At 39.5% G+C, this 12,783-nt stretch overlaps 1 protein-coding gene across 1 annotated transcript in view; it reads right to left on the bottom strand.

Moving 5' to 3' along the window:
- The window catches only part of DCHS2 (dachsous cadherin-related 2), a 250,293-nt gene that overhangs the window by 112,281 nt on the left and 125,229 nt on the right, over positions 1-12,783 (bottom strand). The window contains exon 2 of the mRNA XM_047857633.1: positions 9,756-9,947. Within this exon, the coding sequence (XP_047713589.1) occupies positions 9,756-9,947 (192 nt within the window). The remainder of the gene's footprint in view (positions 1-9,755; positions 9,948-12,783) is intronic.

Here is a 12,783-nt window from a genome sequence, read left to right as displayed (position 1 = left end):
GTGAGACGCTCAGGGTGTTGGATGGTTCAATAGATGCAGTGGTAGAGAGGAAGACTGTAAGGTGTAATGGTCCTAAATGACACAGAGGTTTAGAATATGATAGCAACAAGAAAGCATGTCCAAGGAATGGCCTGGCAAGATAAATTTCAAAAGTGAATTGGTTTTTGATAGAGAAAGGAGTAGAAATGATTCAGATGTTGCATGGGGCAATCAGTTAGGCAAGCACCCACCTCAACACCTCCCTCTTGGTTCATGATTAGCGGAATATGGGCTTCTCTGTGGAAAGCTTGACAGGAATCAGTAACCCCAGGAGCAGGCTGTTTTAACCAAGGCGAGAACTTAAAGGAGCAGTCAGAGACCAGGACAAGTTTCTAAGGGAGTCTGCTAAATGATGAACCATGAGTTCCTGAGGGCATGGAAGAAGAGTTTGGGAGGACAGAGTGGGTGAGGCGGTAATTGGTTCAAATTAAAGGATGGGCACATCTGGGCAGCTCAGTTGGTCCAACTCTTGATCTCAGCTCAGATCACGATCTCATGGTTTGTGAGTTCGAGCCCCATATCATGTTCTGCGTTGACAGTGCGGAGCCTGCTTGGGATTCTGTCTCTCCTTCTCTCTGCCCCTTCCCTGCTTGCTCTTCATCTGTCTCTCTCTCTCAAAATAAATAAGTAAACTTAAAAAAAAAACAAATTAAAGGATGAACAGAGCAGAATGGGGATGAGAATATGGATAACAGTGGATGGCTAGGAACCTTAAACTTCTAGAGATAAGAATGAGGTAGAGTGGTAGCTCAGACATTTAGGGATTAATCCTGGTACTGTATTTGAAAAAATGGTAGGCAATCAGTTTGAGATATAGTTCAGACAATCTAGCTAGAAAACATGAGCAACAGGGCAGCAGTTTATTCCTGAAACTGGAGTGAGGGGAGTGGTAATCAATGAAATATAAGATAGGAAAAAAGCAACTGAAAATTGGAAGTTGTGAATAATATAATCTATTGAAATTAAAATGAGTGCGCCCTACCTTTCAGTTACGCAGGATGAATGAGCTCTGGAGGTCTAGTGCGCAGCCTGTTGATTTTAGCTAATATTACTGTACTGTGTACTTGAAATTTGCTGAGGGTAGATCTTAAACACTCTTATCACTCACTATGTGAGCTGATGGATATGTTAATTAGCTTGATTGTGGTCATCACTTCATAATGTATACGCATGTCAAAACATGACAGTGGTGTCATGGGTGGCTCAGTTGGTTAAGCAGCATCTGACTCTTGGTTTCAGCTCAGGTCATGATCTCACAGTTCCTGAGATCCAACCCCGAGTTGGGCTCTACACTGACAGTGCAGAGCCTGCTTGGGATTCTCTCTCTCCCTCTCCCTCTCGGTCCCTCTCCTGCTCACATGCATGCACTCAATCTCTCTCCTCTCTCTCTGTCTCTCTCTCAAAATAAAGAAACATTTAAAAATAAAACAAAAAACACATGACACTGTATACAATTTTTATTTATCGATTATACTTCAATAAAGCCAGGGGAAAGATGAACGTGAGCTTTTTACTCAGCAAGGTTTCTTCTAGAGATCTTTTGGCTGTACACACAACTGTGCAGTACTTTAATAGCCAAGTTTTCTCATGAATATATATAACGCTGAAGGGCTAACTCAATTTATCTTCTATATTGCTAGTTGGACACAACTCTCCCCTAAGCCTGGAGTGATGAGGTAGAGTTGAAATAGCTTTATCTTAGACACATATTTCAGCTACCAAATTCAGATGTCACAAAAATGGAGACAGAATGTTAATACATACATACCAAAAAGAGAGATTCATTTGGTGAAAGTGAATGGGAACAGGAAACAAGGAATTGGAGATAAGCATGGAATAATTAAATTAGAGCACTTTATTGGGAAAAGCCACTTGCTTTCCAATGTAATCCAATTATTTGTTTTCATTATGCAATTTATAGCATTCTCATGGCTTCTAGGAGATAAATAGCAACAGCAGTAGCAGCCAAAATAGATTATTTCAGAAGTAATACCAGTGGAGTAGGAGAAGTGATTGAGTTAAAAAAAAAATTTGACAGTCATCACAAGGATGAATAGAGCAGCAGCAAGGAAGCCCAGAACATCTAGGTATTTTCTAAGAAAAACAAAATTTGTATTGACTGACAACAGTCTTTTAGTGACCACCAGCAAATGGGTTCCTAGCGATTTCCTTCCAAAGAGCTTTCAGGATGTATATTAGAGAGAGAAAGTATCAGAGGAAAAACCAGGGATTATCAGGGTAATTATGTACAGTTGAAGGTCTTCTGTCAAGGTGCGGTTCATGGTTTTAAGTTAATTCATGCCGGCCTAAAATCCAACATCTTGAACCTAAAATGTCTTATCTGAGTTCATTTGTTCTTCAAATCCAAGGTAGATTGCTATCTGCATGGTTACCAGCCTTTTTGATTAGGGACATATGCTGCTAGTGGATACTGCACAGAATGATTATGACAGAGGCAGGATCACCCTATAGAAATGCACAGTTCATCAGAGAGGAAATTTATAAAGATTATGCAGACAACAGAATAAATACTGCACATTGGATAATACATATATACACACATGTACACACACACAGCCACATAAGCACGTACGTTGCTTCCTCTTGTATATTCTGAGGCAAACGGAGGAGCATTGGAGGCAATTTTAAGTCCAAAACAAAGTGAAAAATAGGAAACTGTTAAATGCTTATGGTTGGGGGGGGGGGCAGGGGGAGAGATTTTCTAGTTTGTCTTTAAAAATGCATCACTAGGGGCGCCTGGGTGGCTCAGTCGGTTAAGCATCTAACTTCGGCTCAGGTCATGATCTCATGGTTTGTGAGTTCGAGCCCCACGTTGGGCTCTGTGCTGACAGCTTAGAGCCTGGAGCCTGCTTCAGATTCTGTGTCTCCCTTTCTCTCTCCCCCCCCCCACCCCTTCCCCACTTGCTCTCTGTCTCTCTCTCATAAATAAACATTAAAAAAAAATTTTTAAAAAGACGTTCATTTAAAAAAAAAAAGCATCACCAGGACTGCGCCTGTGAAGATCTGCTTCCAGGCGGGCTACACATGCAGCTCCTTCCTTAGGTCTCCCTGTGCGGCTTTGGACCCACATGATGGATTAGAAGGAGAAAAGGCCACTAAGATGGAGAAGAAAATGTCCAAGAGCTGGGGAAAGAGGAGACCTTGAAGATTTGATAGCCCACTTTCAGAAATGAGATGCTACAAAGACTCAGACTGTAGAAACACATGTTCCCCACCTTCACCAACATTGAATGTGTTGTTCTCTGATCATCCGGAGAAAGAAGAATTGACCGTATCCACTACACAGATCGTTGGGTCCTTCATTTGGTAACCAAGGCCTGAGAGCAAGTCAAACCAATAAGAGGTTCCTTAAGTCAAAGTGGGTATCAGATAGTAGCCTGGAAGACACAGTTAATTCTTTTTGGTGTTTTCCATGAGGGTACAAGGGATCGCATCTATCACTATGATATGCATACCTTTAACCTGGACACATTCATGTGGAGCAAGCTGTCCCATGAGGTACAGGGCCCACACCCAAATTGGGCTGCCAAACGTCTGTGGCTCCACTACACAGGTGAGGACAATCATCTGTGGAGGCTATTGGAAATAGTCAATAAAGGTGGCCAAACACACCCTACATTCAAATATGTTCCACTAAATTTTCAAGAAGAAAAAAAAAAGGCAAATAGGTGTGGACTCAGATTATCCCTTGGGGAATACAGCTCACTGCTAGATTTAGCATTTTGGTGTCTGTGAATCATCAGACACTCCTTTTTGGGGGGTGTCTGTAGTCAGGAAGAGGAAGAAACCCTGGAGGGTGGCTTATTTGATGGCCTGTACTTCCGTGACATGACAAAGAGCCTCTGGTTTGCAAGACAGCTGAAGGGACTTAGGTCAGAGAAGAAAAACATAGGCAAGTCAAAAAACAAAAACAAAAACAAAAAAGCAGAGCCTGAAAGTGATAACAAGCAGGAATGCGGGGAAGCCAGGACCCAGGAATCCCCGGATGTGGTCAAAAAGGTGGTCACAGAGGATGGGGTGATGCTTAGCACTGAACAAATGATCTGCCCCAGGCACCAGGACAGAGGAAGACGGTTCTGATGAAGCCAGCAGCCCTCTGACAGGGCCACGTCCTTACACCACTGCCATGCTGGCCAAGAAGCAGGAGTTGCTCTATTGTTGTGGGGGCACATTTGAAACAAGCGAACTGCCAGTTCCTCCTGAATGATCTGTATTACTCTGATGCCCACAGGATGGAGAAGTGGAGGACTTTAGTACACGTGGAGTCACACACTCGGGAGCATGTAAAGGACATAAACTTGGAAGAGGACAGAGATAAGGTAGAAGATACAGAAGGAAGAGAGGACGATGGGGAGGAGGATGCCACCAGAGAGAAAAGTGGGGAGGAAGGTGAAGAGGAAGAGCAGTCCCCAATGGCATCGGATGAAAAGTATGTGGACTATCTGCCCAGGACCTGGCAGTATTGAGTGAAGCTTGCGTGGGAGCACGTGGGGTCTGACACAAAAGACAACAAAGGGCTGAAAGCAGCCCAGGCCATGGCAAAAGCACTGCCTTTGATGATTTAAGAGCCTATGCTGGGCCGAAAGTGAAATCGAATAGTGAATTTTCTCATTATCACGTGGGTGTTACTGCCAATAAACTAGAGTGAAATGAGGTAGCTGCAAAGATTTTCTTTTCCATGGCCTTAAGTATACTGAGTTCTGGTGAGCCCTTTGCCTTCCTCTGAGAGGGAACTCTGCACCAGAGCAGTGTATTAGCCATGTCTTCTATTTTCTGTGTCTGATGCTTTGACATTGGGCCTTGCCGATCCTGGAGGACTGTCCAGGACCAGGTGAGCATGCTTTTCAAATGCAAACCAACCAGTTTGAAGCCCAAACCCCCACCACATCCTTTACTGAGCTTTCATACACCAAACCACTATTCATTTATCCTAATCACCCCACGGTCAAGTGACAGACAGCTAGAGACAGACTCCATGCACAAGAGCTTGTTGAAAGTACTCAAACTAACCAAGCCTAAGCCTGCTCATTTTGCCTTTCCCATTCCTTCCCATGGAAACCACAAGAAAGGCACTTGACCACAGTTTTCTCTCTCTCCCTCAGCCTCCTCACCCACCCCAGGGCTTCCCATTGGGCATATACCACACCCCCATCCCATCATGGGGCGTGCCCCCCTCCTTCTTGGAATGTGTGAGTATAACAGATTGTTTTTTTTCCCCAGTGGCAGCCATTCCCTTGCTCCTACCTAAATAATAATGAAACCAATATTAAACTACTCAGAGTGCAGGGCAGCTCGAGTCTGTGCCAAGGCCTGCTTTAGGAGGAAATCAACCAAACAGCAGGGCGAAATCTTGAATATGGAGTACCCTGACAGGAAGGTTGTTTCTGCTCTAACAAAACTGAAGTATGTCGTGCTTTGTCAGAGAGTTTTCCTTCTATAAAATAAGGGGTTTTTAAACAGAAGGATGTTATGACTCACATACATCACTGTCTTAGTCCATTCCAGCTGCTATAACAAAGTACCATAGACTGTGTGGCTTACAAACAACAGACGTCTGTTTCTCACAGTTCTGGAGGCTACAAGTCCAAGATCAGGCGGCAGCACAGCCAACTCCTGGTGAAGGCAGGGAGCCTGCCAACTTCTCCTGGTGTCTTTAGAAGGTAGAAGAGGCCAAGGGGCTCTCTGGGGCCTCTTTTATATGAATGTTAATGCCATTCATAAGGGCTCTACCCTCTCAACCTAACCACCTTCCAAAGGCCCCACCTAATAATATCATGACCTTGGGTATTAGGTTTTCATCATATGAGTTGGGGAGGAGAGGGACAAACATTCAGATCATAGCAATCATCAACCTAGAGATCATCTCTTCTTTGATTTCTAAAATTTAGCAAAAAGCTGCTCACAGTCTGTTGGTAAACAATTTCTCATTTATCTTTAAAATAAAATGCCTTTTTGGGGCACCTGAGCGGCTTAGTTGGTTAAGCATCTGACTTGATTTCAACTCAGGTCACGATCTCATGGTCCGTGAGTTCAAGCCTGGGCCTGCTTGAGATTCTCTCTCTTCTCCCCCACCCTGCCCCTCCCCTGCTCATGCTCTTTCTCTCTTTCTCCAAATAAATAAATAAAACTTAAAAAAATTAAAATAAAATAAAATACCTTTTGGCTGGGAAATAAAACATCCCTTTTGTTCAGTCTGGCAATGCTTTATAGAGAGACGGTTAAAGACGCACGTGAACATTGCAATAGAGTCTGGTAAGCTGAGAGGAAAAGGAAGCATTCTTCATAACTCGTGTAGAGCAGGTTCAATATGGAAACAAACAAAAGCAAGGAGGTTTAAATTAAATATCTGGGTTGATTTTTTTTTTTTATTCCACTGCCAATAATCCTAATTAACTGCACTGCTTTTGGGAGACAAAAAATTTCCGGCATTAAACGATCTTACTTCTACTAAGATAATTTCTTTATACACTTTTACAAGATCATCTGAAATCAACTAATTAGAAACAGATGTTTAACTACTTGCAGAATTGGATTTAAACTGTTTTTTCACTTCTAGGATGGCCTTTTACAATTGTCTCAAAATCTATTAAGAATATATTTTTGAAGTCTTGCGTTAATATTTTTGTGTGCATACATTGAGCTTTGAATAATCACGTAGATTTGAATTAATCTAAATTCCTCTGTTTACTCCTACTTTTGTTTCCTACATCTTTTCTTACAAAGAAGCAAGAATTCCTGAAACCACACAGTCAGGGCTGAAAAATCTAATCAAATCATGGTAGTTTCACCAAATATAAATGACTGCATTTTCATGGTAGTTTCTACATGTTTACTTATAGCAAATTTATTTAGACTCATTTTTCCCAACAACTCATGTCTTAAGTACGTAGATCTGCCTACCACATTCAAAACAGAACGATTACACCAGAGAGGTGTTAGCAATACCCAACCAAGGAGTAGTAAGCAGATAAAAAAGAAACAAGAAAAGCCTCCAAAATAGACTACGTGCAAAAAATCAAATACAGAACAGTGTGTATACAGGTTATCTTTGCTGTAATGTAATAAAAATTGAACAAACTGTTTCTAAAATGTACTTGAAAGTCTAAATGGAAGAGCCAGGAATAGTCAAGGCAATCTTGAAAAAGAAGGACAAAGCTAAAAGAATACACAATATCATGACCTATTATAGAGCTTAAATAATTAAGTTTAATTAAGCACAGTATAGACAAATAGACATACACATACATAACCATGTGCTTTGCAACAAAAGTGACGTTCTAATGATGGAAGAATGATCATCTCAGTATCCATGCTGGAAAAAAATAAATAACAAGACTTCCTCTCACTAGACTGAAAAAAATGACTGAAAGGTTACACAAAAATGTTTTTGAAAAAACCTAAGATAATACCTTCATGTCTCTAAGGTAAAAAATACTCCTAAAAGGACAGAGAAAGCACCAGCTGTAAAGGTAAGCAAATTGATAAATGGAGCTTTATTAGAGTTAACAACTTCTGTTCCTCAGAAGTCACTATTAAGGGAATGAAAAGACAAGCCACAGAATGCAAGAAGATATACACAATAAATACATCCAACAGAGGACTTGAATACCAAAAATATAAAGAATTCATACAAATCAACAAGGAAAAAACCCAACAATACAATAGAAAACAGGTAAAGAACTGAATAGACACTTCACAAAACAAGTTATACAAAGAGTCAATAAACATATGTATTTTGCTCATCAACTGCTCATCAGTTCATTTGGTCATCAAGGAAATGCAAAGTAAAACCCCAAAGTGATTCACCACTACATAGGTACCAGAATTGGTATAATTGAAAAGACATTAAATACCAAATGTTGGGAGGATGTAGAGAAAATAAAATTCTCCTACTCTATTGGTGGGCATATAAAGTGGTACAACCATTTGAAAATTTGTTTGGCTTTCCTAAAATCTCGCAATCCCACTCCTAAATATATACTCAATAGAATGCTTACATTTGTTCATCAAGTTACATGTGTAAGAATATTAATAGAAGCACTATTTGTAGTAGCCTAAAACAGATGCCATCAATTATTGAATAAAAAATTATCACAAATTCCCATAAAAGAATACTATAAGCCAATAAGAACAAATGAACTATTGCTACACACAACAGCCTGTATGATTCTCAGAAATAATGTTTGGCAAAAGAAACAATAAAAACACATAGTGTATCAATCTATTAGCTGAAAGCTTAAAGTTTAAAGTCAACAGTGATTGTTGTTAGAATCAACAGTGATTAACCTTAAAGGCGGGGGTGAGGGATAAGGAAGAGGCCAAGAGAGGGGCCCTTTCTTCGTCTGCTTCCATGGATGTGTTTATTTTGCAAAAATCTACTAAACTGTACTACAATTTGTACACCTTTATGCATGCATTTTATATGTCAATTTAAAAGTTTACCATAAGGAAAAAAAGGCCTAAGAGTCAAATTGAAGGTGCTTCTACTGAACTAAGATGAGTCAATATGAACATCAGAAAGACTAATGTCAGCAACGCATGAAACGCATCAAACATAAAAATCCAGGAATTTTATAATTTTATAATTTTATAATTTCAGAGTAGGAAAAAAAATCATCTGTACCCTTTGGGGATAGCAAATGCACCAACTCATTATTCTAAAACTGATAAAGAGAAATAATCAAGCCTTATCTTACCTCTCCTCTATGAATTGTATTTCAGGATAATCAAATAGTTGATGAGAGAACATTCTTAGTAGAGGAATTCCAAATAATAAATGCAAAATAATAGAATTCAAAAATCACCACATTGTACACCCTAATGGAGTAATGGCATGTGACTGCTGATATAGAATAAGAAGCACACAGCGCCACCTAAATGAACCCAAAGTTAATAAGGGTTCTGGCTTAAAATGCCACTTCATAGAAAATACGATAAAAGAGCACATTAAATAAATCCCAAGGATGTAATCAGTCACATTCAGAATGTGGAGAATTTACGGGAAAATTTTGATTTCTTCCAAAAACAAATACCATCAGAGAAAAGGTAAGCCGCGCGGGGGCAGGGGGTGGGGTGGGGACGGGGGGAGAGTGGACTGCTACAGATTGAAACTCAAGGGATATTGCAATCAAATCAATTTCTGAACTCATTTGGATCTTACTTCAAATAAGCCACCTTTTAAAAAATGTTTTTAGATAATCCAGAAAATTTTAAATGGACTGGGTATTAGATATTATTTTTTAAGTGTATTTATTTATTTTGAGAGATATAGAGAGAGCATGAGCAGGGGAGGGGCAGAGAGAGAGGGAGAGCGAGAACTCCAAGCAGGTTCTGCACTCTCAGTGCAGGGCCTGATGGGGGGCTCGAACTACAAAACTCTGAGACCATGACCTGAGCCTAAATCAAGAGTCAGCTGCTTAACCAACTGAGCCATCCAGACGCCCCAGGATATTAGATATTATTAAAGAATTATTGTTAATTTATTGTAGTCATGTTTTTAAAAAGTAATTATCTGTTTCAGATATTATTGAACTACTTATGGATGAAATGATATATAATAATGTCTGGTATTTGCAAAGGAGAGAGGTAGTGATTTATGAAATAAGATTGGCTAATTGATAATCATTGGTACTCTCTGATGTGTACAAAGTGGTTTGCTTTTGAGTATGTTTAAAATTTCATACGTGAACACTTACCCCATCCTTAGCTTTCACCAAGAGGTCATAGGTGGCTGGATCCCTCTCCCTGTCGATGTCTTGAGAAACACAGATTCTCCCATCATGTGGGTCGATCTGGAATGCCTGAGATGTGTCATAGCTTTGGAATCCATCATAAAGAGAATATTCAACAAAGCCATAGAGTCCTGCATCTGCATCAGAAGCTTTAACCTACAAAACAAGAGGGTGATCAGTAAGGAAATGGAAAAGTTAACATTACTTTTCAGTTGGTCATAAATTACTATCATCATTTGCACAACCAAGTAACCCCCACACCCATTAACAAAGTATAGGCTTCAGTTTTAACTCTCTCCTTTTACCTTCTGTGTGACAGCTCACTTCACCTTCCTCCTCCTTGTCTGAGTTCTCCTTCTCACTTTCCTTTGCCCATTCCTATACTTTCATGTGATCTCTGAAAGTTTGAGATTCTTAAGGTTCAGCCCTTGGTCCTTTGTCTTCTTATTCCTCTCACTGTGCCTCCGTGATCCCATCCAACTTCAAGGGTTTAAAAACATCCATACGCTAACAGTTTGACAATGTATCTGTGGAGTCCCTTTCATATCCAAGCTCTTCAAGCTCTTCAAGCACCCACCCTTCAGAGCAGCAAGGGAGGGCAGAGAAATTAAGACAGTAAATGGCATGATTACTAGTAACCTTATCCAGTTGACAGAATTCACCCTGGAGTAGGAGGTTTGAGTTTCCAAGCCAGGTTTCCTTCCAGGAACAATGCCCCCATCAGGACCTGTACAGTCAAGCACACTGACTACTACACAGAGGCACTACGCCCAGTGGGTGCATGGAAATGAAATCCAGCCCATGTTCGGCTTGCCAAACACTGACGTGGAGCTGCAAATGCCCAGAGGTAAGGATCCCTTTCTCTTTGACCATAAATACCATTTCTGTTGGCAGTAGTCTTGTGCCCAGTAGAAAAGATGAAGTAACTGAAATTATGAAAGCACTTAATTTATTTATACTAACTGTGGGGATATACAGTGAGAAACACAACAGACTATATTTAACCCAAAACATTTTGAGCTCATAGGCTTGGTATAGTTCTTTTCATTTGCTAACCCTACTAACAGTAACAGCAAACATCTACATAACACTTAAATGAAGCACTTTAAGGGAAGATTAATCAAAAAAAAGAAAGAAAGAAAGAAAGAAAGAAAGAAAGAAAGAAAGAAAGAAAGAAAGAAAGAAGTCAAAGAACTATAGTGCTATAGAACAGGTATTATTCTAACTGCTTAACATAGATTTACGCTTATAACCTAAAACAAACTCCATTTTACAGACCAGAAAAGTCAGGCTCAGAGAGCTTAAGTAACTTGTCAAAGATCACATAGCTAAAAACTGTCAAAACTGGGACTCAAATCCAGGCAGTTGGACAGCACTTAACTCTAGGTTGAAAAATAAAGTGATATACTTTTTATTAGTACAATATGCATGCAGGAGTTCTACCTTAATTATTATGCTTCCCAAACGAAACCTCATATTAATAACATGTTCAACAATCAATGTTCTCAGTAAGGCTTCCCTTCATTCCCCTCTATCTTGAGCATACAACTGGGATGTGACTTTGGGGGTTCTCTGAGTAGTCTAACACAGTGGTTCTCAATCAGGGTCAAGTCTACCCCCACGAGGACATTTGGCAACGCCATAACTAGGGAGAGGGTTCTATGGCATCTAGTGGGTTGAAGCTAGAGTTGCTACTAATCATCCTATAACCCACAACAAATAATGATCTGGCCCAAAATATCAACAGTGCCTAGGCTGAGAACCACTGCATCTGATGAAACTCAACAATGGGCAATATTAATCCCCTCTTTTAATTGCCTTTGTTTTCAACTGATGACACAGTCTTGTAAATTTCTTTTCACTCTTGTCTATTGCATATTCTCTGGCAATATTATTTATTCTGTGCAACCAGCTAACATGTTTGTGAGTTATTCTTCTCATCAGATGGGCTGAACCAGGAAATCCACAAACTTCCCAACTACAAAGAACTAAATTCCAAGTACATTTGGTCTATTCCATTCTGGCAGCTGTTAGTGATTTAGTAGCCTCAAGTTCCCAAAGACACCAAATATATCTTCTAAAAACATATGGTATTCTCAATAATTTTGGCTTGATTAGAAGATAAATACAATGAACCTTAAATTCTAAAACTCATTCTCAGCCTTTAGTAGCACATATTAACAAGTAATTTGGCTTATATAAAGCAAGTTTCCTTATTTCCACCTTGAGAACTTTCTCTCATCTGGACTTTTGGCAAGGCAAAATAGAAAAGTGAAAAGTGGGATAAGAGTACTGATCTCAATTTATGTCAGCAGCTCAGATTCTGATTCTCAGATTCTAAAATAAGAATATATTCCTCCCTAGTTTTACTCAACTTCCTAGAAATACTGATCTAGTATTCTAAAACAACATACTCTACCTAGTAGGATTAGGTCTTGAATACCTATAATTAATTTAGCATCTGTATGAGGTCTATATTTTCCAATATCCACTGTCTTACACATAAATGTAGGCAATTTAAGTAACAGATAATGGAAAAAGCTTTGCCAAATCTTCAAGAGGAAATCTGATTGGTAAATAAGCTCATTGGGCCTTTTCTTCAGAGACAGATGCTTAAATCAAAGAGAGAAATGTCTTGTCAGAGTCTATTATCACCACCTTATCGTGCTAGTTTGGGGATCAAGGGTAGATCTCAGGGGGATTTTTTTTTCCTGAGTCTACTCAAAGAGCCACATTTCAGCACTTTCAGTGCTCTCCCTGTGTTCTTCATCTTACCCTCAATTTACCTGCTTTAGATTGAGATCAGTCTGGTGAATTTTACTCTAAACTTACTTACAAGAGTTGTTCTCCCTCAGTCTGATTGCTCAAAAATTTAATGCAGATATTATAAAAATGCAAAATATTAATATGATATTAAGATTTCACTGATTCCCTTATTACCTTTCTGAAATTAATTTTTTCCACTTCCCTTATATTAATATCTGTAGAGACA

This window comes from Prionailurus viverrinus, chromosome B1, assembly GCF_022837055.1.
Source record: "Prionailurus viverrinus isolate Anna chromosome B1, UM_Priviv_1.0, whole genome shotgun sequence".
Classification (NCBI taxonomy): Eukaryota; Metazoa; Chordata; class Mammalia; order Carnivora; family Felidae; genus Prionailurus; species Prionailurus viverrinus.
This window is presented reverse-complemented; position numbering and strand designations above follow the sequence as displayed.